Source organism: Equus przewalskii, chromosome 11, assembly GCF_037783145.1.
Source record: "Equus przewalskii isolate Varuska chromosome 11, EquPr2, whole genome shotgun sequence".
In the NCBI taxonomy this organism is placed as follows: domain Eukaryota; kingdom Metazoa; phylum Chordata; class Mammalia; order Perissodactyla; family Equidae; genus Equus; species Equus przewalskii.
The window spans coordinates 2137965-2164968 of NC_091841.1; the positions used below are offsets into that span (position 1 = coordinate 2137965).

The 27004-nt window shown below is 49.0% G+C and overlaps 1 protein-coding gene across 4 annotated transcripts in view; it reads right to left on the minus strand.

Moving 5' to 3' along the window:
- Nucleotides 1-27004, minus strand: part of PAMR1 (peptidase domain containing associated with muscle regeneration 1) — a 159392-nt gene that overhangs the window by 49205 nt on the left and 83183 nt on the right. For 2 of the 4 annotated variants that reach the window (XM_070564795.1, XM_070564796.1), the window contains exon 2: nt 5576-5752. In XM_070564795.1, coding sequence (XP_070420896.1) covers nt 5576-5752 — 177 coding nt within the window. Of the gene's footprint in view, nt 1-5575; nt 5753-24734; nt 25302-27004 lie in introns of those variants that run through there. The other 2 variants (XM_070564797.1, XM_070564798.1) reach the window with 2 other exon arrangements.

Below are 27004 nucleotides of genomic sequence, written 5' to 3' on the forward strand. Positions count from 1 at the left end.
CTTGCAGGTGCTGATCGGCTGCACGGGGGAAACTGCCCCTTCCAGGGTCTCGGCTCAACCAAGGGCACCGGGCCTAGAAAGGTGCTGCAGCCCTTAGGAAAACCGCTCATTCTGGGGAAATGCTGGAGTCCCACATCCAGACTGAGGGGTGCAAGAGGGTGCTCTGAAAAGTAATGTGAAATTACCCGCAATAAAAAGCAGAATCTATCAATGTCGTGTGTTTTTGCTCTTTATAAAAGGATTACATGCTTATTGTAGAATGTTTACAAAATTCAGACAAGCAAAAAGAATTAAATGACAAACATCTGAAATTCCATCACCTGGAGAAAACTATTGGTAACACTCTCTGTATATAAACAAATGCATTTGTGTGTGTGGATGTGAGGAAGATTGTCCCTGAGCTAACATCTGTGCCAATCTCCCTCTATTTTCTGTGGGACACCGCCATAGCGTGGCTTGACGAGCCATGTGTAGGTTCGTGCTTGGGATTCAAACCTGCGAACCCTGGGCCAGCCCCCAACAAATGCATTCTTTTTAATTAGGTTTGAGGTATATACTCTACGTCTGGTTTTGTAACTTACTTTTTCATTTAATAATAAATAGTAAATATCTTCTTGTTCCATTACATATTCTTCTATGTCATTCTACAACCAAAGTATGCCATTGGAAACAACCTTAATGCCTAATCACGGGCTCAGCCTGGAAGGTGTCAGGATGCCCCCGTCACCCTGCAGGCCACACCGGAGAGGGTTGAGCAGTTCCCAGTCAAGGGTTATTTTTAAAACATGGTCTCTTGAGGGGTGGGGGATAATGAGGAAAGGTAGAGATAATCTAATCCCACTTATTAAAACAGAGAGCTAAATTCTGGCTCTGCCATTATCCAGCTGTGTGTCCTTGAGCAAACTGCTTAAGCTCTCTGTGCTTCAATGTCCTCATACGTAAAACCGTGGTTAAAAATTGTACCTACCTCATAGAGTTGATCTAGAAATTAAACAAACACATGCAAAAGGCCTAGCGTAAGTAAGTACCCCCAAAACATGACTCTGATTATCATTCTGTGTTCTCACACCCCACTTGGCTTATCCCCACCAGTGCAAGCAGCATGCTCAATTTTAACTGCCTATTATCTGTTTTCCTACAATAGACTGAAGTCAGGGACTGCATCTTGTTCAACATTATATCCCAGCACTAAATTCAATGGCTGGTACACAGTAAGTGTTCAATGAATATTATTTAAGTGAATGAATAAATAGACAGGCGGACAGAGGATGGATGAACGAATCGTTCATCCAGGCTTCCGAACGGAGATAACTAGTGTTTCCGTGAGCTGACAGCAGACTTCTTTGCTTTTGGCTGAACTCAGGTTCTCGTTGGCCCGTAATCTGCACACACAGGGTGGTACTCGTGCTTTCTGTGGGAGAGAGACCCACAGCCCGCTCTGCGCACCATCCTGACTTCGCTTCCCTTTTTCTGCTGACTTTGCCCAGTGCCTCCTCCCACCAGAGAGGAAGAGTCACTAATATGAGTCATCAAACTTCCGTAGGTCACGTGGCCCATAACTGGGTCCCAGCGGGATCACTGTGCCTTCTAAAAAGGCCATCTTCACCCACATGCCACTCTCCCCTCTTTGATTACTTGTCCGCTGTGCCACTGAGGAGGCAAATGGACTCTGAGTCTGCCCTCAGAGTCACTGCCAACTCTCCTCCTTGGCACCGTACCATCTGGACCATTAGGTACCTACATAGCAATTGTGGTCCAGTGAGGGCCCCAGTGCTGCCGGACATCCCTGGAAGTCACCAGTGACATCCCCACCACTGTCCCCTTGGACATGGATCCTCCTGCAACCACTGTCACCAGAAAAGACAGTTGTCTATCACGATGGAAATTCTCAAATCATGCTGACATCCCATTTCTCACCTTCGAGGCTGGCAAAAGTCCAAAATAACATTCTGTGGCAAGGCTCTGGGGAAACAGTGCCCTCCTCCACACGGTGAATGCCAAATGCATGGAGCAGGAGCTGGCAAAGGCTGGCAAAATGACACATGCACCTCCCTTGGATACAGGAATCCATCTTCTAGGAACCCCAGCGATACGCTGCAAAAATGCTAAATGCTGTATGCCTGAGGCTAGTCATGTAGTATTTATAATAGCAAAAGGCTGGAAACAACCCACATACTCATAAACTGTGGTAATCTACACAATGCAGCTATATGCAACTGTAAAAAGGAATAAAAAACTGGCTTTATACTGTCAGGGAGTGATTTCCAGCATATATTAAGAGAAAAAAAGCAAGGCAGTTAGCAGTGTTAACGGTATGCTACCTTTTGTGCAAGAAGGGGAGAGATATATAAACGTACATACATATTTGCTTGTATTGTTGAATATAGAAAACAGATGGAAAAACGAAACCTGTCTACATGTCCAGCAGGTGGTTTAACAGCACAGACAAGAGACCCGCCTCAGTCAGCGTTCACACGTAGGATTCTGACTGCACGCACCGAGGGGCGTACTCCAGGTCAACAACAAGCACGGTCGTCAGCGGTCTCAGTGTCAGTACAAATAATGCTATTGCTATGTTGTACAATTATATTATCACATAAAATAAAGCAAATAAGTGATTAGGTTAAAATATTAGGAAACAGGATTTTCACCCTGAGAGAAAAGACATACAAACATAAAATTGAAGAAGTTAATTAAACCACCCTGGAACATTGCATTTAAATCTGAGTATCAGCATAAACTCACTTTTTTCTTTTTTAAAAAATACATATTTCCTAGCTCCATCCACTTAAAAAAAAAAAACCCAAACCTAGTAACAATGATATTCCAATAGCAAGGAGCACCTCAAGTGCCCAGACTGTGGTGTCAGACCAGAGTTCCTGGGAGAAACGGCTGATCCCAGATCTGGGATAGAAAATGTACAAGGAGAGCCTGAAACATCTCCTCATGTGAGAAATCAAGGCGGTCTTCAAAGACTGGCGTGGGCACATCAGAACACGGGACACAGGGGCTCCCGGGGTCCTGCACGCCTTAAAATGAATAATGACTGAAATGGATTAAGCCACACAAATAAATAAAAATACCTAACTTCACAATCACACACACACAGATCACCAACAGGGACTTCTAGGACGTCCACTCACTATTTTGAAAATTAGTGAAAGAAAAGAAAAAGGCGTTTCTCTAGCCTTTCCTTTCAAGGTAACCAAATGGTTGAGGTGGGACAGCTCTGCGCTCCTTAGATGCCAAGATGCCTCCTAGCATCACTCAAAGTGGCAATGCTGGCGCCTCCTGTGTGACGCAGCGGGAAGCACACAGCACCTCCTGAGAACATCACTGAAAGACTTCAACACCACTGCCAGGGCCCCTCATCGGGAGGCCCTGGCTTAGCTCTCAAAAGCTCCTTAGAAAATTTGGAGGCATTACTCCACAACTGCCCTACAAACTACACTCACCATCAGGAAACAGGGCGGGCGGTTTCTTTCCTGGATCAAATGTGCAGAGGTGACACTGCGGTCACGCCTACTTTAAAGCTCAGCATTACTCTCTCCCAAGAAGGAAGATGCTTTAGAAGTACCACGTGTATACTTGAGCCCCGGTTTTTTCCTATTCTGTAGTTTCCCACGAAAGAAGGTCCCTGGTAGAAATGTGTGTCATTCTCTATGTTTGCATAAGAAGGGAGAGAAGGGAGAGAATGTCCACAGCACACTTTTGACCTTCTTCCAACCTTCCTTCCAGGAAGGCGTGTTCGCAGCTCTCTGCGGCCTCCTTTTGGTCTGCCCTGGAGAGTTGAGTCTCCCCTGGGATGAGTCAGGCGGACGAGGCAGCAGACATGAGAGCAGCAAGAGCACGTCCAGGAGTCGGGAATCACGTTGGAAACATCTTCAGCGTGAGGATCAGCATCCACCCAGGCCTCCACCAAGACAGGTACTTCAGCAAGAAAGGACAATCACTGTCCCGTCCACAGCGGGGGTGGGGAGAGGCTCTGGAAGAAGCTAGCTTCAGCCGGCTATGCAGGCAAAGGAACGGGCACCACGGCCTGGGAAGCTCCCATCTCACGCTTAGACGCTGTCTTATCACATGTCCGGCTCAGAGCCAGAGCACCAAGCTTGATGCTGCTCTTCCTCCCCTCCTCCCCAACCAAGCAATCCCGAACCGTCAACTCCTCAACTCCGCTCTTTCATCTCTCAAATCCCAGCCTCTCTCTGTCCTTAGCCTTCTACGTTCAGTAAGGTCTCCATTATCCTCCCCTGCCTCTGGCTGTGTCCTTCCGCCAATCCTTTCCCCAAACTACAGCTAAAGAGAACACTGGCTTCCACCTCTTTACTGAGAGATCTCCAATGTCACTAAAACGTCTTGAGGATGTAGCCTCAACTCCAGGGCACAGCTTGCAAAGCCCTTCAGGGTCTGGCCCCCGCTCTCCCTCCGATGGCTCTCTGAATCTTCTCTCTTCATCTGTCTCTCTCTCTCCGTGTCTCTCATCACACACTTACATACACACATATACATACTCGTACATACACACTCATGCACACACCTATACACTCATACACACACACCTATACACTCACACACATACACACACCTATACACTCATACACACACTGACACAATCATACACACACCTATACACTCATACACATATACACACCTATACACTCACACACACACTCATACACATACACACACTCATACATGCACATAAATACACTCATACACACATATACATACACACTCATACAACTTACACACACACACACTACACTCATACACACTTACACACACACATATACACTCAGTTACACACATAGACTCATACACACTCACACACACACCTATACACTCACACACACAAATACACTCATACACACATACACACTCATATAACTTACACACACCCATCATACACACATATACATGTATACACTCAGTTACACACATACAGACTCATACACACTCACACACACATACACACACACTCCTCCTGCCAGACTGAGCTTCTTGCAATTCTGCAAACCCCATGCTTTCTCTTGCCACAGGGCCTTAGCACGTGCTGCCCTATATGGCTTGACCTGCCTGCCAGATCCACTTAGCCCTTTCAGTTTGCTGCTTGCATCTCAGCACACACATCACCTCCTCTAGCAAGTCTCCACCGACCTCCCCTCCATGACCCCCAGCCCCATCCGTGCTCCCAGGGTCCCTGTGCTTCTCCGTCACAGCGCTCACCATGCTGTACTACAGCTGCCTGGTTACCCCTCCATCTCCCACCAGGCTGCAAGCTCTGGGAATGCGGGGAATGTGTCTTTTTAATCCTTGTATACCCGCAACCTGACACAGCACATGGCTGCTCAGTCTGTCGAGTGAATGAATGAATGAGTGGATGAATCCACAGCTTTACAAGTCTACCATGAAAAGGGCACGAACTCCCCAGTTCCTTGGCTCCGTCATGCCACTTTCAATAATCACGGCATCACGGCCCCCTCACGTCTGCCTGCCAAAAGTCAAGTGTCTCGCCTGCTCCCATCCACGACCTCAGAAAACATGGAGGCGACTGGAGGCCCCGTCCCACACTCACCGGGGTGGATCAGGCAGGAGTCACACTCGTTCTCCTCGTTCCTGCAGCAAGGGATGGTGTACCCCACGACCTCCTTCCGCCCGGGGCAGACGCATTCGATCTGATCATATTCGCAGCACTCGCGACACATGATGTTCCACTCGGCTCCGGGGCAGCCTTCGTTAACGACCGTGTACTCTGGAACGGGAACCAGCAGGTGAGGACGTAGGCCTGGCGGGAAGGGCGAGACCCACGGGTGCTCGACTGCTGAGGAGCAGCCAGGCCCAGCCTGGGTGACAGAGAACACTGCGTGCATGCTTCCCAGGCCAATGTCGGCAAAGCGGACTGGCCCACCTCAAAGGGCGTTCAGGACCACCCCCTGGCACACAGATGAAATCTGTTAGAACTGTTATTCATTTTTTTAATTTTTTTAATCAAAAAGAAAGAAGGAAAAGAAATCATGTTTTATCAATATATAATCTAAGTGGATTGATAGATATATACATAAATAGCTTATACACAAGTATACATCTCAAATATCTACAATCATTTCTATTTTTGCTGGGGTGCATCAGGCCACGGCTCACAGCTACTTAGGTTGTGCACTGCACAACTCCAGGAGGAGCCACTGAACCGCACAACTGCATGGTGCAGCCCAGGCCCTTGGGCCATCAAGAGAGCATGCAGACCACTTTCCAGACCAGGCCATTCAAGCGAAAAGGCCGGCTGCCAAGGACGGGCCAAGCCATTTCCTCCAGACTCAGCTGCTCGATTTCTCAGCATGCCGTGTTTATGGTATCTTCAAAGCTAAAACCAACAGCAAAGACAAAAAGTATCTTAATTAGTATGTTTGGGCGAATTTCGGTGTTCACAGGAGTGAGCTCACTGGCAGAGCTTCATTCAGTCCGAAATGCAACTGAGTGTTCTTTCCCACGAGAAAAAAAGTATTCCTTCCTGGGTAGGATTTCTTTCTTTTTTTTTCTCTCTTTTAAAATGTACCTTTAGTAAACGAAAAAGACAAAAACATCTGGTAAAATCTACAAGAGGAGCCCGTGGGAGGTGGCCCAGAGGAATCCAGGCTGAGAAACAGACTTAGCTTTGATTTGCTCCTCTTTCTTCCCCACACGCCACTTCTAAAAATTGTGCACAAAGATGAGGATTGAGGCAGAAATAGGTCACCTATCAGAGGGAGAAAGTGAATCTGGGTTCCTGTGAGGCTGTCCCTCCAAATCCCGGGCAGCGATCCCCAGCATGCTCTGGGGGCCAGCAAACCAACCCCAGCACCTGTGGGGGCGTCTACCCTCTTGAATTTCATAGTTGAGTTTAGCTTTCTATTTTCTTCCCTCGAATTTGAAGTCCGACACAGGGGTGATCATTCTTCATCTGCCAAGGGGAGCCCTTTAAGAAAGCCATCACCGTCTAGTCTCAGCCTCAGGTCATAAGAACATTCTAGAATCACAGAAAGGAACGACTACTCGCATAACAAGGGATGGTTCTCTACACTGAATAAATTTAGCTTTATGAAATATTTGCCCACTTTTTTCCCACAAACACCGGTGGATCGGCAAAGACCCTCACACTGGCACTCGGGAATGAGCCCGAGAGCACCGTGGCCTTGTCACTGCTGAGGCTGTTTCCCCCGGGCCCTGTGAGCCCTCTGGGATGGACGCCAGGGCTGCCTTAGCAGAGCTCCCCACGTCTCCACGGTTGGCTGGAGGAAGTGAATGCCTTCTCAAGTCCAGATGAGAACGCAGCAGTTAAAAGTGAAGGGGAGCAGAAGAAAACACGGGGTAACCCTCCACGATCTGACATTTGGTTGTGAATTCTCGGACATGACACTTACGCATGAGCAACAAGATAAAAACAGATAAATTGGACTTTATCAAAATTTTAAAAAATTGTGCAACAAAAGGCATTGTTAAGAAAGTGAAAAGACACCCTATAAAATGGGAGAAAAGATTTGCAAATTATATGTCTCATAAGGGTTTAATATCCAGAGCATATAAAGAACTCCTACAACTCAACTACAAAAAGACAACCCAATTTTTTAAATAGGCAAATAGCATGAATAGACATTTCTCCAAAGAAGATACAGAAATGGCCAACAAGCTCATGAAAAGATGCTTGACCTCACAAGTCATCGGGGAAACACAAATCAAAACTACCTCACAGTATTGGGATGGCTACAAAAAAGGAAACTAAGAGTTGGCAGATGGAGAAAAGTTGGAATCATCATATATTACTGGTGGGAATGTAAAATGGCGCAGCTGCTGTGGAAACCCGTTTGATGGTTCCTTCAAAAGCTAACTGTAGAATTATCACGTGACCCAGCAATTCTCCTCCCACATATATACCCAAAACATCAAAAACAGGGACTCAAATGGATTTGTATGCCAATGTTTATTGCAGAATTATTTACAACAGCTAAAAGGTGGAAACAACCCAAGTGTCCATCAACAAACGAGTGAATGGGGCCGGCCCAGTGGTGTAGTGGTTAAGTTTGCATGCTCGACTTTAGCAGCTCAGGGTTCGCAGGTTCAGAGCCCTGGTGCAGACCTGCACACCACTCATCAAGCCATGCTGTGGTGGCGTCCCACATGTAAAATAGAGGAAGACTGTCACAGATGTTAGCTCAGGGACAATCTTCCTCACCAAAAAAAGGAAAAATGAGTGAATAAACAAAATGTGGTATGTACGCACAATGTTGTTTAGAATGTGGAATATTATCCAGCCATAAAAACAAATGAGGTTCTTATACAACCTACAATTTGGATGAATCTTGAAAACACTACACTTAGTGAAAGAAGCCAGACACAAAAGGACAAATATCATCCTTAAAAAATTTTGGAAATAGTGGTGATGGCTGCACAACACTGTGAATATAATTAATGCCACTGAACTGTATACTTAAAATAGTTAATATGAGAAAGTTTATGTTATATATATCTTACCACATTTTTTAATGTAAAAAATAGAGAAAACAAAATGGTTCAAGGCTCAGGCAGTGGAGTAGACAGACCTGGGCCCGGGGTACCACCCCACTACACTGGGCGCAGGACCTTAACTACGCTCCTTTCTGCAGTCAGCCTCAGTTTACCTTCCAGTAAATGAGTACACTTTATCCAACCCAGAGGCCTGTGCAAGGACTAGACAACGTCTATCAAGCACTTCCCAGCGCCGGCCTGCAGCGAGCATTCAACAACCAGCAGCTTAAAAACGGAAACAGCACAGGGCCCGTCTCCCAAGGCTCTTACTTTTGAAATCAACAGCATGTCAATTTCGTACTGAAAATGTTCACATTGTTTCCCACTGCATTTGGAACAAGCCCCATGCGCCTGCCACGGCCCACAGAGCCCTCCCTGCCGACCCCTCCACCCTTCTTTGGCCTCTGCTTCCCACCTTCCGGCAGTTTCTTGAAACCCCCAAGCTTTTGCCCCCCTCACGGCCTTCACATCTGCTTTTCCCACCATCTCTGTCGCAACCTTTCAGGCTTCATGTCAATGACACCTGCTCTGAGCGGTCCTCACCCACTTTCTCATCTGAACCCCCACCTCCGCCATCCCCCTCAGGGTCGTCCCTATCACAGCATCCATCCCACTTGTTTCCTTTCTCAGCCCTTAACACAACTGAGAATATTTTCTATGTTTCCACTTACTAGCTTGTTGTCTGCCTCCCTTGCAAGACCATAAGGCAGCAAGAACCACATCTAACTTGTTCACAGCTGCTGGGGAAAGGCCTGGCATGCAAGAGGCGTTCAATAAATACTTGCTGAATGAATCGGCCTTAACTTGAGAGCCACCCTCCCTTCAATAGTCCAATATTTCCATCCAGGGGGGCCAGCTTGGAGCTAAAGCCCAGCAAACCTGGCCCCGCCCCGTAATTTGCCAATATCAGAGCTGGGGCACCTTCCCTCTGGTGGTAAAGAGTTTGGAACAGCAGTTCGGGTGACCTGACGTGGGTCCAAATTCCCTTGCCACAGCCCCACATTGTCCAGCACATGATTTCTCCACTTTCGGAACAGCAAATATGCGGTGGGGTGTGGCTCGTGTCTCACCCCTTCCCTCCCTTCACCCTAGGGCAAGCACTGTGCCCTTCTAGGTTTTCTAAGAATTCATTAATACTAATAACTCCTGGGCTGGGGGGCACCAACAGGATACAAGTCATTTCAACTTTTGTAAGACTCTGTTCTTAACTGTGGAAGGCCAGGTCAGGGCCGCGCGGCTCCAGCAGAGGGCAAAGCCTGCTTCTCCTCCAGCAGACTCACCCCCTCACGCCCGGCCACGGGACACTGCAGGCCTCTCTCCTACACAGGAAGTAAGTCCCTAAAGTGCCTTCAGAGGCATTTCTCCTCATTTCAAGGAGCAAGCCCACCTCTGCCCTCCCTGGCCCTTTATACTAACTTTATAGGTAATGTCCAGAGAGTCATATCCTCTTAGCCAAAGGGAACGCTCCCAGGGAGCCCAGCTACATACCGTCCGCCAGGTCAGCCAGCCGGCTCCTTTTCGAGGAGTCTGTGTGTGGCAGACAGAATACAGGCACCCAAAGACATCCACATCCTAGCCCCAGAACCTGTGAAAATGTTACGTTACTGGCAAATTACGTTACTGTAACTAATGTAAGGATCTTGAGATGGGAAGAATAGGCTGGCTTGCCCAAGTGGGCCCAATGCAATCACAATGCAATCACAAGGACCCTCACGGAAGGAAGGCAGTGGGGTCAGAGTCAGAAAAGGAGAAGCGACGACAGAAGCAGACAGTGCAGGGACGTGCTTTGAAGATGGAAGGAAGGGACCACGACCCCAGGAATGCAAGCAGCCTCCAGAAGCTGGACAGGGAAGGAAACATTCTCCCCTGGAGCATCACAAAGGAATGCAGGCCTTCTGACACCTTAATGTTAGCCTCCTAAGACTCATTGCAGACTTCTCACCTCCAGAAGTATAAGACAATAAATATGTGTGGTTTTAAGTTACTAAGTTTGCAGTAATTTGTTACAGCATCCATAAGGAACTAACACACTGTGTCTTCTCAAAAGAAGGGTCAACCCACAGCAAGTCATTTTATCATTCTGTTCCTCAGTTTCCCCACTAAGCACAGTGCCAAGACCGTGGGTAAATTGAGAAAGTCTTCTTCCATTCCACAAGCATTTATTGAGTGGCCACCATGGCCCATGTAGGAGGCTGGGTGCCAGGACCCAATGGAGAGAAAAAGAGACACCATCCCTGGCCTCATGGAACTCACAGTTTCACAGAGGAGCAGACGGAAAAAACGTCCAGGCCCCAGGCACGTTCATTCATCCCTAATGCTTCCATTGAATAAAATGTCATTTTTTTCATTATAAAACACTCTGCATTTTAATATGCAAGATTCCTTTTGAAAGCTTCAAAGACACATAATCACTAACTCTGATGAGGAAAATGTAGGATGCTCTGAGAATGAACAAATGGTCATGAAAGGACATTAGCACCAAATCTCCCAGAGTCACAGGGTTAGGGGGATATAAACAAAATCACAGATAGAAATCTATCTATTTGCCAAGTTAAGACCACTGCCCAAGAATACGGAAGGGATGGGGGAGGCGACGGTTTTAATGGTCTCATAATCCAGCCCTTTCCCCTCTGGTCTGGCAAACCCAGCCCCCTTCCTCCCCCCAGCTTGAACAGAGACAGGAAAGTGCCCCCAAAATATATATGTAAGAAATAAACAGATAACTAAACTATTCTATGAGAAATATTTAAAATTGACCAGCTGAAGAGACTTAGAAACACAATAAGCAGACAAAAGCAATCTCCCGGACTTTTTCCCTCCATTGATTGGAATTACATTTGTAAGAAGGGCACGTTGGGCATTTGGCTTTAGCTGTACAAATATCAGGGAATTTCAACAAAGTGCTAAAGGCCAGTTCCAGAAACTAGAGAAATACTAACAGCAGTGGAAGCTACCTACCGAATGTTTTCATATATGCACACTCAAGCATTTCAGCATTTGTTTAGCTAAAGTGCTTTATATTCTTTATGCAGTTTAATCTTCAAGATGATCCAGCAAGGTAGGTAACACATTTTCTTTGAGGTTAAAATGCTCTAGTCCAACCTCCTCACTTTACAGCGATGAAAAGGACTAGGTAGGTTAGAGGCAGAGAGAAATGCCAGAGCAGCTCTTTTAGGGGATGAATTCTGAGAGGAAAGGGAGGCCCCCAGAACTGCAGGCCCGGCCCAGGGGGAGGTGAGCAAGCCTGCCGCTCAGGGGAACAGCCCAGGACAACCTCCAGCTTCACCAGCTCCTGGAGCTGAGCAAACCCTACTTGGCCTTCCACAGTTAAGAGCACGGCCTTATAAAAGCTGCAGATGAGTTTTACCCCGCCAGTGCTGCCCAGGCAATGAGCACAAATAAAGCACGAAGAAGTCAGGAGCACGCCCTGGGAGAAGCCGGGGCGCCGACAGCTAGAGCGCGTGCCTACAACCACAGCGCAAAACTGAGCTTTGAGTTCCAGGCACCAGGCACGTTCGTTCATCCCTAACGCTTCCATTGGATAAAGCACCATTTTTTTCTTTATAAAACACTACACATTTTAATATGCAAAATTCATTTTGAAAGCTTCAAAAAACAAAGTCATAAATAGAGGACTAAAGAGCATTCAGAAATAACCTTAACATCTTGTTGTCTGTGCTTCAAGCTGTCTTCTCCCAGTGGACACAGAGACGCAGGTATAGAGACCGCTGACGGGCACACATAGTCTTCTTATCTCTCAGAACCGGTAACGTACTAGGTTTTGGTTTAGAAACTGCCTTTTTTCTTAGATCACGGACATTTCTCTTGACACTGAGTAGTCTTCAAAAGCGATTTAAAATGGCTGCATAATTATGCCATGTCTGCAAGGGCTCCCTGCCCCCTTTTTAATCAGGGTGTACAAATATCAAGAGAGTTGCACGCTACTTTGGTATCATAAGCTTTGCCCAAGCCCTTCTCTCAGCTGCCACGCTTGGGGGCAGCCGTGCTCCCACCTCCTATCCAAGTGGACAGGCAGTTATATTGGTCCAGCTCTGGTTCTTCCAGATTCACTTTGGAAAATAGGAGACATTTAACGTCTTCAGCCTGTTTCATCAAGAGGAATACTAAGGCAATGACAACAGTGCTGACCAACAGGCCCGGTTCAGCTTTCATACAGGAGGTGAACAAGTGAACAGATGAGTCAAAGTTGGCTGTCATCATCATCATCGTTATTTTGCACAGCCCTATATCGGCCCGACAGTTTGCCTTAGGGGGTCCAATAGTGATCTATTTCCACTGCGGACAAGATGGAGAAAACATCAGCCCTCAAAAAGGAGCTTAGCTCCACAGACGGCAGGGGGAGCAATGGCGTCCCCTTAGCACGGTCCCCAAGCGCCACGTTTCCAACAGTAGATTTTAAGGAAATAGGTTGGCATAGCTGTTAAGGTCAATCTGAAAAAACTCAGTGGATTCTTTATGAAAACAAGGATCAGCCTGTTCCAAACATGATTGAAACATCCGTTGTCAGACCAAGACTACCCCAGAAGGTGGCAAAGAAAGGCACTTCTATCATGCTCCTCCTTGATGTTAGAACCTTTCTTTCTGTCCATCAAAAACTGCACAGTCCTCCCATGTAACCACATTTAATTAAAATGTCTACTGAGTTTTTACCATCCTGCATTCTATAAACCTTCTGAGACCAGAGGGAGAGAAAAAGCCGTATGAATCAGAGAGCAGTTAGGCAGCTTGGGCTCCTCACTCATCCTCTGTCGGCCCCCGCCCCCTCTTGTGGTGTCCAAACTCCCCGAGGGATGTCTAACCAGCACACAACATTCCTGACGGCCCGAGGGTCTGACCGCCCACTCCATGGGGCCGATGACAGACAAGCGAATCCCAGGCAGGAATGACTGTGAGTCAGGGTGATGGAATGCTTCCTGGGGCCCTGGGTGACGCTCAATCTCCTCCTGAGCCTTTGAGAACCATCCCATCACCAAGCGACCCTCTGTCCCAGCCTGGCTGGATTCTCGACCTCAGTGACTGGGTCTTCCCCTCTCACAGCGCCTCTTGATAACGAGATAATGATAGCTGGAGAGTCAAGGCCTTCATCACTCCACACCGTGGCTCCTATTCATCCTCCCCTACTCCCTGGGTCCCAGCACTCACTGGGAGCATATCTGAGCCCTTAGCACAGGCCAGCTCACTGAATCATCACAGTACCCTTCCATGTATTATTTTCTTCATTTAATAGATGAGGAAACTGAGAAACAGAGAGAGTAAATAAAACGCCCCAGGTGGCACAGCTTTCAGGTGAAAGAAGAAAGATCAGAATCCAGTTCCTTCTGGGGCCAAAGTCTTCTTCCTTTCAACACACTACCTTGATTCTAGAGAGCTCACACCCCTGACTTTACAGATTAAGAATGCAGCATTGGTGCAGGAGACACACTTGGGAATCAGGCCGCCCAAATTTTAATCCTGAATCTGCTCCTCTTTTATGTTGTTGGACAATCACAGACAAGACAGCTTGCTGCAGCTTTTCCACAAAGCCTCAAGCGGACGGAGGTGGATCGATGGGGCTGTTGATGTCCCTGCAGTTGAAGAAGACAATGAGCATAAAGGGCCTTGGAAGACAAAGTGCCTATTTGTCCAAACATTAGCAGTCTTCTCTGCAGGATAAACACCATCACACCTTTGTCTAAGACACAGATGGCCACAGGAGTGAGGATGGGGAGCGGCAGGGCCTCCTCCAGGGCCCCCAGACCTGGCGTTCCAAGCAGCCTGCTCGCGCTTACATCAAGGCCTTCGGGTCCTCCCCTTGCTTCCAGATCTCCTAGTCTCTTTTTTGAACACCCCCTCTTCAGACACCTATTTAAAGAGGACATACCTGCTGCTTCTCTTCTAGAAATAAAAATTCTACATTGACAGCAGAAGGGAAAAACCCAAACTCCAGCATCTTGGAAGAGCCCCCAGTTGCCATTATCTTCAACAACTGCGGTCTGGAAATCCTTGAAGGACAGCTGCTTCTGGGTTGTTTCAAATGTTGGAATATGAGCTGAATACATCTTATTTTTTATTAGCATTGGCTACTAGTGAAATAACTTAACAATGCATCTCAAAGTACTTGGCAGAGACCTCAGCAAACGTCCTATCAACTAAAGCAATAGAACGCCTAAGTTAAAAACAGCGAAACTTAAGCTGTACCCCAAAAATCCAATCCGGATTCCCCCGGATCCAAGAATTCTACAAACTACCCCACCTGCCCCCAGGCTTCCATACCTTCAAACCTTCTGAGTCAGTGTGCCAGGGCTACATGGGATCTTGGGGCCACACCTACCCCTTGCCAATGGCTTCCAGAGTTAGTGCTATTGTCTTACATCCCGGTTCACCGACGCCAAGCAGAAGCCAGATTTTTCTTCTACCAAAGGCAGCTGGCCAACAGCAGATGTCAAGTGTGGAGGGATGTTGAACAAGGGTGATAAATTTACAACAGTGCGTCCGATAGCTCACTAAGCCCTAAGCGGGCAGCAGCTTCAAGCAGGCTGGCCCTCGTTATAGCTACCTCCCACAGCGCTGCAAGCCAGAACAAGATGGAGGGGAAGTGCTTTTTGCCTGAGGATTTCTGGCCAGCTCCGCCTCGAAATCTCAACAGGTGGTGATGAGCAACGTCTCATGTTTGGGAGGCAACATCATTGACCAGAATCACCTACTCCGCAAGACGCCATCCCCACAGCCCCTGCAAGAAACGACCACTCGTCCTATTTCAACCACGGAGAAACTAAGGCACAGCACGTGGATGGCATTTTCCCTAAGGCTGGAAGGTGGATGCACGACAAAACCAAGGGGAGAAAGCAAGCCTCAGAGAGAGAAACTTACGGTGAATCTCCAGGGAGTTTTCTTTCTGACACAGAGTCACAAACGAATAGGACAGGACCGTGGACTCCAGTGAAGTGGGCCTCAAGAGGACCACGTAACTTCCATCCTACTATAGACAGAACACCCAGTCCTTCTTCTCAATTCCTTGTGAAACGTGTGCCAGTGGGGAACACAGCAGAAAGGAGAGGAGGAGAGGATGACTTTCATTTCCTGAGTGAGGCTTCTTTTCAAGGCATTACACTAAGCATTTTAAATAGATTGTCTCAGTTATCGTCTTGCAATAAATCCCAAATCAAGACACTATTATCCTCAGTCTACAGGTTGGAAGGTCGTAAGGCCACACTAAAGAGGTTATGTAACTTGCCCAGAAAAACCAGCCATAAATGACAGAGCCAGGACTCAAATTCTCACAGCTATTTTAAACCATAATATTCTATACCCCACGTATATACATATTCATACATACACACACCTAAATATATACACATCCCTGCCTACGCTTTATTCTTCTGGGTACATGTGTATTCAACCTTGACCACATCCATACCAAGACACCTATATTGAAGATGAATTCCATAAACATGACAAGCGAGGGCTGAATCTTTCCTGAGCAGCACATGGGTTACTCAAGTCTCCCTAGGCAGGATGCCCTTTAAAGAAACAGCTGGTTTTATCCTCACCCATTGCTACTGAAGTCATCCAGTCTGAAACAAGTCTGGGCAGAGGGAGAGGCAGGCAATGCCGGGGCCAAGGGAGAAGCTGTGTTGCATGACAACAGGAACAATATTTAGCGAAGGGAGGAAGAAAGTAGTTCCCAGAAGCAGCACACAAGGGGTTGATGAACAGCTCAAACACATGTGCTGTCTCCACGGGATACAGCCCCAGTGTAAACAGCCCAGACCACTTCCGGGTTGTGCAAATCAGGGTCATGGTGACTGAGCGATACCAGAACACGAGGGCAAATAACAAGGGATTGGAGACAAGCCCCTCTGTGCGTGCGTGTGTGTGTGTGTGTGTGTGTGTTAGAGAGGGAGGGGAAGAGGAGAGGGTTGTTGGTGATGAATGGAACTTGGACTCAGAGTTCCCCGGGATTAGAAGGATGCTCAAATATTCTCCTTATTTTTGAAGAGACAGTGTGACCGTCACCAAGGATATGATCTGGTTGGGCAGTCAAGTTGCAGCTTTCATCGCTCCCCAGAACTGGCACGTCACCATGGGCACTCATCAATCAGACTCACGCCTCAGACTGCCCAGTGAGCTCAAACCAATCACAGTAAAGCAACCCGAACATGAGAAATGCGTTTCCTTGACAAACCATGCGGGTCAATGCTGGCGAGGACCATTCTCACGGCAACATGAATGGGATTGTCTCCATGGTTCTTTCAACATCTCAGCAAGTGTTAAGTGACCGGGACGTCAGACTTCCCACTATGCCTCAGCAGAAGTCTGAAGAGAAGCCCATGTTTTGCAGACTTTCAAATTCCCTTCGTATCCTGTCTTCTATAACGGTGAGATACTCTCCAATGTTTTATTCGTTATAAGCAAGAGACCAGAGTTTTCCAACCTATACTCCAGGGAGCACTAATTCCACTGTACGGTGTAAGGTCTTATGTGAAGACGGATTCTGTGGCCAAGCAGCTTTGTAAAATGCTCATCACAGCTCTCTTCACTGCAGCACTTTGCAGAGTCTATGATACACTTTGTACATAGTCAATCTCCACATCCCCCAGACTTATTTCATCATCACATCCTAGGTTTTATTTTTGCTGAACATCTCCCAGAATAAGTATCCAGTGAAACCCACTTTGAGAAATGCCGGGCTGGACCATAAGCTCTCTCAACAGATTGCGAGTGCTTACAGAAAAGGACTTTGTCTTATTCATCACGAGATCTCCAGCACCCGGGATCATGCTTGGAACCTGGTAGATGCCTGATAACGTTTGCTGGTTACATACACGAATGGGGACATGTGAGGCACGTGTGACTCCCAGGGTAAGGCTGTTTGCAACAAAGACTGATGTTAGAAACATCTGTTGCTGTGACCTTTTGAAGTCTCTATTCTGCAGTTCGGGGAATCCACTGGGTCCGTCACTGGTGAATATTTTTGTTTATGCGGTTTCTATCTCAGTTCCATACAGGCCTGGGATGCTCACTGTTCTGTTCTCCCAGTGAGTTGGCCCGGGAGCCAGGCTTGCCCAGAAGGGAGGCCAAACACCATTTAGAAGCAGGCAGTGAACCACCCACTACGAGGCAGAAAGCCAGACCCAGAAGTCCTGCAACAGAGACTCTTCACACGGGCCCAGCCCTCCCTCTGCTTGCATCCAGGGGAGCCGGAGCCACGCTGGAAAATACGGGAGTGGATGTTACCGCCGAGAAGCTAAGCTCAGGCAACTTGGCCCAGGACATCTCAGGGGTTCTCCATCATCACTGCTGACTCCTGAGGTGGGATCCCATGACATGCAGGTTAACCGATCATCTTCAAAGGAATCTTACGAAGCAAATGGACATGGAACTGGGTTTGAAAAACATTGACACCTTATTTCCTCAGATTCGTCAAATGATTCATTTGATTGAAGCAAACCAGGGAATATGCCCCTCCGTGTAGTGGTTTTCCATTAAACCAGGTGGAATCGGTTTTTGCCTGACGATGAATTCAGCTGATGAGGACAACGGCGGCCTCTCCCAGGAGCTAACGTGCTGCCGGAACGTGTTCTTCACTCTGTTCTGGCAGCAGCAGCCCTGGTTTTCCAATCACCAAACCAACTAACCAGACTTCTCCTTACACGGATACTTGCTGCCAGACCACTAACTCAACCGTCTGAGGCAGCCGGAACCTCAGAGGGCGGTGACAAAGATGCCCACACTGCAGGATTGCAGGCACTTCCCCAACTCCAGGGGTAGAAGGGTGACAGAAGTCGACGTCTTCATTTTGCTGCTCAGCAGAGGAGGCACTTTGCCCAACCTCTTGACCTAAGACGCGGGACACCAGTGTCTGGTAGACGGTACATCCTCCTTCAAGATTGAAATGAATTGGTTAAAAGCCATCTTAGTATTAACGGAAGGGGATCACGTCTCTGTCCCCTGCTATATCCATCAGCCGTGCTAAGCCAGAAAGGAAGAAAGAGAAAAAATGGTTTCCCTTCTTCATTCCAGGCCTGCTGCTACTGTTCCACAGCCTAAGAGCTGACCCATCGACGATCTTGACAGAATAAACCCATAAAGGAGGGCTACATAGTGTCAGCGCCAGACCTGAAACTTGTCTCATCCTTAATTCTGTCCCTCAGCAAACAGACATACGATTTTGACTAGAAAGGTTGACCATGGGACAAAGAGATCGTCACTTACTGTCTAACCAGAGTGAGATGCATGATCCTGTGGACAGCCGTCCCAGACACGGGTTGGATTTTTGGTTTGCTTAGCACCGTTTCCTCTAGGGAATGGCCCCTCCTGAGTTCCACATGTTGCAGTCTCTCTCCTTTCTCCCGCATCCACTCTGCCTCCACAGCAGTGAGCCTGTGACCTTACTTAGGCCATTTTGAGCACTTGGAACGTCCAAGGGATAATCAGATTTCTTTACTAACAACATGGTCCTTTCTGATTTGGCCAAAATACAGCAGCAGATCTACCATAGCGGGACCCTGTGCTTACTGTGGCAGTGCTGTCGAGTGTCCCAGGGCACGTGTTATGGAGTCAGACACTCTGCCTTCAAAACACCAGCTATGTGCCCTGGGCAACCACCGAACCCCTCCCCGCCTAAGTTCCGTCGCCTGTGAACTGGGGATCATAGCGCTACTACTCACCTCTGTGGTCTGTCATGAGGATTAAACAAATATACATAAAGCATACAGGAGAGTGCTTAGTATTCACCACAAACTCACTACAGTATTTGGAGCTCAAGTTATTCAGCTATGAAAGCATAGGAACTCCCTTCAAAGAGTCTTCCGTCCTCGGTGTCTCCCTCATCCAGGGTGAGGAATTTGACCGGCAACCTGACCTCCTCCACCCTCGACCTCCCACCCACCCCCACCTCCTCCACCCTCGACCTCCCACCCACCCCCACCTCCTCCACCCTCGACCTCCCACCTACCCCCACCTCCTCCACTCTCAATCTCCCACCCACCCCCACCTCCTCCACCCTCGACCTCCCACCTACCCCCAACTCCTCCACCCTCGACCTCCCACCTACCCCCACCTCCTCCACCCTCAATCTCCTACCTGCCCCCACCTCCCCCACCCTCGACCTCCTACCTCCCAGACCTCCTCCACCCTCAATCTCCTACCTACCCCCACTCCTCTGCCCTCAACCTCCTAGCTATCCCCACCTCCTCCACCCTCAATCTCCTACCTACCCCGACTTCCTCCACCCCTACCTCCTACCTACCCCCACCTCCTCCACCCTCAATATCCCACCTGCCCCCACCTCCTCCACCCTCGACCTCCTACCTACCCCCACCTCCTCCACCCTCAATCTCCCACCTACCCCCCCCCTCCACCCTCAACCCACATGGGCTGTGTGTCTGTCTCACAGATAATTGTAACCAGAAAAATGAAAGGACTAGGGTTGGGTGGAGAATAGTAGAAAGTCCCATTGATTAAGGGCGAGTGGGATATCTCTAGCCAACTCTATCTCTGCCTTCCTTGAGTGGTTTTGTTTATAGGTATGAGGTTGGTTTTTCCTACATTTTTACTTCTTTCTCTCTGTTATAAACCTAATGCTTTGGCCCAGATCTTATGATGACTGACAAACAGAATTCCTTAAACAGAGACCAGGCTTGGAATCCGACAGGCTGTCTGCCACTGATCTGGTAGTTTTCAAAGCTCCCGCTTGGCCCCTGAGTCCTCTGCCCCGGAATTTGGGAGCCAGAAAACGTAAATACTGTGTTTCCCTCGCTTTAAAAGAAAATAAGAGGAAAGGGAGCTGGGCTCTCGTGACTTTCAAATATCCACAGAGTGAGGGTGACAGGTCCTCCCACATGTGAGGGCAGGAGGGCACAACCTTCCCTCACTTATGAGCGGAATGGCACCTTTCCCAGTTTGCACACACCCCAAATAATCGTGGCTTCTAGAGCTGGTCCCAGGGAGGCCAGTAGAGAAGTGTTCTCTTGCATCAGGATTGTCTACCCCTAGTGGGACAGATGGAAATAATTTTCTGACTTAAGGCCAGTCATTAGGGTCCCCCAGACCAATGACACTGTTATCTCAGGCATTTCTGTCTAGCCAATAGAACCCAGATGGAGATAAATTTAAGTCAAACCCGCAGCCCATGTCAGTGGCATTCCAAAGCCCTCCCTAAGACTTCCGGATATTTCTGAGGGTCTTACATGCTCTAGGTCACCTCTGCCTCTGGGCCCCCATGTCCAAAGGTACTTTGTCCTCAGCTTATTGACCTAGACAGAATACCCAGACTCATCCTCAGTTTTCACCAAAAGCTCCCTCTCAAGGGCCTTCATGAGAGTAAAACACTTTACCAGAGAGTTGGTGGTCATAGGGGTGAGACTATATGCCACAGAACACACTCATTAAAATATACTTACATTCCTTCTTTTAAAAATCCTGCCAGCTGTTCGCCCCTCACTGGCATTTCTCCCCATTCAGCACTCCGCTTCCACGTTCTCTGTTTCGCTCTCCCTTTCTGCCCCACGCCTCTCCGGAATGGAGGTCAAAAACTCAGATGCCAGCAGGGACTAACCAGTGACATATGCGTGGTTGAAAAGGTGGGGTTTCAGGCCATAGAGAGGATCCAGCCTGCCAGGTTCAAACCATTTTTAGGCACTGGGTCCCACTAAATACTTCCGCAGGCCTTGCCACCCACAGGCTGTCAGTTTCCAGACCTTCGGCACTACAGTCTCCCTCTTTGCCACAGCCACTCAAGATAGAGCAACAGTGCCACCAAAACCAGAGGCAGCAAGGCCTCTCCCCGCCATGTGTGTCCTGAAGCCGTGCCAAGGTTAGATGCGTGTCAGCATAATCAATCCTTCCGACAGACAGGATGCGTGAGCTTAAAGCAGCCAGGTGCTGGGGAGCCCGAGCTCAGGAACGAGACAGTGTGGGCTTGCCCAGGCTCCACTACTCTGCCTGCGTATTCCATTACTATTGAGGCAAAATAAAAATAACATAAAATTTACTATTTTAATCACTTTTAAGCGTACAGTTCAGTGGCTTACACAACCATGACCACCATCCATCTCCAGAACTGTTTCATCATCCCAGACTGAAACTCTGTCCCCAGCAAACACTAACTCCCTGAGCCCCCCTCCCCCAGCCCCTTGTAACCACTGTTCTACTGTCCGTCTCTGTGAATTTGACGACTCTAGGGACCTCAGACAAGCGGAATCATACAGCATTTGTCTTTTCGTGTCTGGCTTCTTTCCCTGAGCATCACGTCCTCAAGGTCCATCCATGTTGCAGCATGTGTCCGAACTTCATTCCTTTTGAAGGCTGAATAATGTTGCATTGTATGTATATGCCACATCTTGTTTATCCATTGATGGACATTGGACATTTGGGTCGTTTCTACCTTTTCGCTATTGGGAATAATGCTGAAATGGACATTGATATATGAACATTTGTTTGACTCCCTGCTTTCACTTCTTTCACGTATATACGCAGAAGTGGAATTGCTGGATCAAATGTTTAATTTTTTGAGGAACTACGCCTGTGCATCCTTGAACAGGTCTCAGAACCTCTTAAACCTCACCTGTAAAACAAGAATAATAATAACAAGCCCTCCTTGTTAGGGTGGTCTCAGAATGAACGCATGTGAAGCATTTGACTCAAAGACTGGCCACATCATAAACGTTCATAGGTGTTTAATCTCATCGTCCTCTGAAATCGAGGTCCTCAAACTAAAAGAGCCCTAAAGTCACCCCTAGCTCCCCAAACCCATGATGCCACCATTAAGTCCTTTTCCTGTCGGAGCAGCCAGAAGCTCTCAGAACACATATCAAGGAAACACCCTCTTCATGGTCCCCACAAAAACCCACCCCTGCCAAGAAGGCCAATTTTCATAGCTGTCTCCTTGGAATTTGCTAACGCATCCCATTATAAACCAACATCTCATTTTTCTTGCCACTCCTTCCTCCTCGCTTTCTTCCCACATTCCCTTTCTGAGCTGGCTGCTCCTGCCCACGGAATATCTGTGCTTCAAATCATCTTCCCCAGTTCATTTTATGTTTGTTCCACCAGCTAACGTCTGTTGGAAGCAACACATGTGAAGTTATCCATATTAAGGTTCCCTTCCCAGGAGTCACATAATTTAAACGAGTTTTTCCTCTTCGACAGAATCCTGCTGGCAGGGCTACTGCGCTCTGGTGAAGTCAGCGGAGCTGGGTTCTCCCTCACAAGCTGTTTGTGCTGGGGTATCACTTGGCCTCGTGTCTACATTCTCATCCCCACACGGATCCCGTGCCGATGCACAACAGCAATCTCCCGTGCCACCCCAGTGGATGTTTACGTCTCATCAAATACTTGTTCTGGGAACGTAAATAGAGGAAATATGCTTCCAGGCTTTTCTTGACGGAGCCAGATCCAGAATTCCAGCAGGGAGTGGACTCGCTCACGACTTGAAGGAATATTTTCCTTCTCCACTCCATTCCTCCGTCTTCCCTCTAAGTATGCATGCTCAGCCACTGACATATCCTCGCAGACGCACGAAGCTGCTCCCTGGTTCAGTCAGCAGCTGGGCTGCCAAGAAGCCACACACCCTCCCTGAGGCTTTTCCCCAGCAAAAGGTAAAAGAGATTCTCGGGTCAGGAACAAAGGGGTTTTCAGATCCTGGGCAAGAAAAAGGGGGGTCAGCTGAGCTTTGGTTTAAACTTTTATGGGTTTGAGGTGTCTCACCTGCCACGTTACTTAAAAAAACCAAGAGGGGAGCATCCACACAGCCACGAATAACCAAGTCAGTCCTCTGAGCCCTGGTGCAAGGGAGAAAGCTCGCTCCTCTGGACCCAGGCTGGACCCCAGGCCCAGAGGCTCTACTCCAGAAGGCAGAGACGGAGCAGGATAGAATCTTAATGCAAAGTCGTCCACGCGCCCCCAGGCAGGCGTCTGGGGTTCTGCACCATCAAGACCCTCATGGGCTCCTTCTTCCTTCATTATTATCTCTGGGCTGCTCCAGATGAGACAAAAGTCAAATGAAACACTCTCGCCAGCTTGCAAGTGAAACACCAAGGAAGATCTCACCTGGGGCAGGCAGCGATAGGCAGATGGAAAGTACAGACCAAAACGGGGGCTTTCGTGTGTCCCAGCTCCTCACTGGGCACAGAGGGATGTGCCTGACGGTCAGGCGCCCCTTCTGCACTGTTGCCCTTGCCAGCCCCCTCACCCTGTTTCATTCTCTGACACTTGCCGCTATTTGCAGCAGCGGGCACCCACCTCTCAGACAGAGACAGGTGACGGGTGACTAGCCCAGAAGGGGAGCAGCAAAGGTTCCCACGCCCCTGCTCCTGCACAGAGCTGTCCTGCTGTGTCATATCCACACAGGTCAGCCAGTCCTCACCTCACAAGGTCTCACCTGAGCGCCTGACACCTCGGCCCTCGCCATATAAGGACAGATGCCCCTAAGAAGTCCCCACTTCCCTGGCTTCTGCCCTCAGCTGGGTCAAGAGACTCCCAGGAGCTCCTTGTCTCCTTCCAGCCTCTCTTGCCCAGGAAGCCCAATTGACTTGGGGTTTGTGGCTCAGAAAATGACATGTGACAACACAGAAGCCAGAACTCTTTCTAAACAAACTCACTGTGCATCCCCCGAAACAACTTGTACTTTTCACCTCAGCTTTTTCTTCTTTCTCATCCTTGTCAGGAAGGAAGTGTACACACATTGAGTGGGTACATCTCCTAGGCTGGGCTCTGTGCTGATGGGATGTGATCGTAAGATTTCATCAAGCCAGACTCCCAGGAGGAGCCCCCTGCCCCAGCCCTGCCCCTTCCAGCTCACCTCTGCGGGGCTCTTGCTGGGGAAACGGCTGTTCAAGTTGAGTGGGGAACTCAGACTGGATGTGGGGGTGTGGGGGGGGGGGGCGGGGCGCGGTTCATGCTTTAAAGAGAGGGAATTAAAAGGAGCAAATAACAGTGGAGCTGGTACCCCTTCTTGAGGCAGTTCAGTCCCACAAGTTGGGATGACAAAACGGTGTCTCATTCTCAGGAGGGCGGCGAGCGCTCCAGCACCACCAGCCAAGCCCCTAAGACTGTGACTAGAAAGAGGCACCCGCCCGCCCCCCCCCCACCGCGCACCCACCAGCACTATCTCTTGGGACCCCCGTCCGGTTGCCTCCCAGATCCAGGAAGGAACGCCCCCCCCCCCAGGGGGCCCTGAACGCTACTCACAGTACCTCTGGGCAAGGACGAGATGAGCAGGAGCTGCAGGAAAGCCAGCCCCAACTGCGGCCACCAGCCCAGCTCCATCGTCCCCGCGGCGGTGCCCGAGTGACTTCGGGGAGGGACCGGGGAGGCCGGTGGGCAGGCGGCTCTTACAGGGACCTCCCTGAGCCCCAGCTGAGCGGGAGCTCGGGTTTCAGCTCGCCAGGCTCTCCCATCCTCATCCAAGGGGAACCACCTTCAGCCGGAGCGACGTCAGCCCGAACCTCTCCTCTCCGCCTTAACCCTTTCGCGGCCGGGAGGTGTGGCTACGCAGGGAGGGTCAGCTATGGCTGGAAGAGACGCTGTGGCTGGAAGGGAGGCTGCGGGGCGCGCAGGCCGACCCAGGTCAGGCTGGGTGCCCTCAGCAGCGTTGGGGGAGGGCATCAGCTGGCAGCACCCTGAATGGGGGCAGAGGTAGGCCGGGCTGTGGGACCGCTCAGGTGAAGCCTGAAGCCCCACTCCCATCCCCCATCTCCATTAGGAGACTGCAATGGGAGCTCCCCTGCCTGATTAAGAGCGTGGCCTTTCCGGGTTGGGGCACCAGAGATGGGATGGGAAAGCCAGCCAACCTTCCTTCCTCCTCCCCATCCCCAAGCTCTCCTCCCCTCTCAGCCTTTGCTCCCGGTGACCACAGTTTGGAAACCTTATCCTTTGCATCTGTAGGCTGCTGGAATAATGTTTCATCGTCCACGACGCCCATCATGGTAAGCTCAGCAGAATAAACTGCTCCTGCCCACACGCCAGGCAGGGCATTAGGCTCAAGGACAAAACATTCTACTGGACGCTGCCTCCACCGTGAGGGTGTCCAGTCTAGGTACGGAGAGAGCGAATGACATCTTGATTGAGGAGGAAGGATGCTTCACAACAGAATAGCTGACATTGTCACTTTCTCTGTGCCAGGCATCTAGGTACCTTTCATGTATTAACTCACAAGAAACCTATCATCTCCATCTTACAGATGGGGAAACTGAGTCATTGAGAGTTCAATAGCTCATCCAAGGTCACGCAGTGAGTAGGTGGCAGAGCCAGGGTTCAAACCCAGGCAGCTTGAGTCCAGAGGTTTTGGTCCCAGCCACCAGGCCATAGTACTTCTTAGGACGCAGTGTATACAGCATTTTATTTAACCATCATAGTCACCATGTACGGTAGATGGTACTGTCCACATAGCATGGATGCAGAAACCAAGACTCGGAGATTAAGTGAGTTGCTCAAGGACACTCAGCTGCAAAAGGCAGAGCAGGACTCATGCCCAGGGTAGGGGGGCTTTCTGAATCCAGTGCCACTGGGAAATGAATATTTATATGTTTACATTATCATTTTATACTTTTTCTTTTTCCCAAAGAATCCACGGCAATGTATATCATTAAAATGCATTTTAAACAGTTTTGATAAACATATATCTCCATCAGAACAAAAGCCAGCTGGAGAGGATAGACAACATGTGTGGTTTGGACGTAGCGGAGAGCAGGAAGAGAGGAAGTGTGTGCTCAGAGCATTCTGAAGGTCATGGGAGGCTCCGACAGTTGAGGAGCAGGGGGTGCTGGGCCCGAAGCAAAGTCCTAGGGAGCAGAGTCACCCTGGTCTCCAGAAAGAGGGTGAGGAGGCCAAGGCTGGCACAGAGACATCACCTGGACTGCTGACAGGGGCTGGAGTAAGCCGTAAGCAACAGAAGTGGAAAGGAAAACGTGATGGGAGAAACGTGGGGAGGGAGAATCCCCAGGACTCAGCGTGACAGGATGGCCAGGAGCCCCATACAGATGCTCCTCTCAGGGAGAAAGCCCTCCGTCTCAGCCCACTGCAGCGGAGAGACCGGGAGCAAGAACTCGGCAGTCAGGGATCTGGGTCCAAATCCTTGATTCACCACTTTCCGACATATGACCTGCAACAAGCTAACTCTGAATGTCAGTGATCTCATCTGTAAAACGGGCATAATAATCAGACCTACTCTGTAGACTGCTGGGAGACCCTTTGTGTACTGGAGGCCCTTCGCACGGGGCCCCGGCTCCTACTCAGTGCTCAGTAAATAGTAATCGTCATCTCTATTATCCGTCTGAGAATAACCCCAAGGAAATGCCATGGTATGGGCCTTCTCCCTCACCCTCCACTTCTCTATCCAGGTGAAATTTGTTTACAACAAGCACCAAGAGTAGCCTTCAAAGGGGAGAAAATACCAAAGGGCAGCATATTTAAGGGTGGAAGGTGGAGACACACGCAACCTCCCTGAGCTCACACCCAGCAGCCT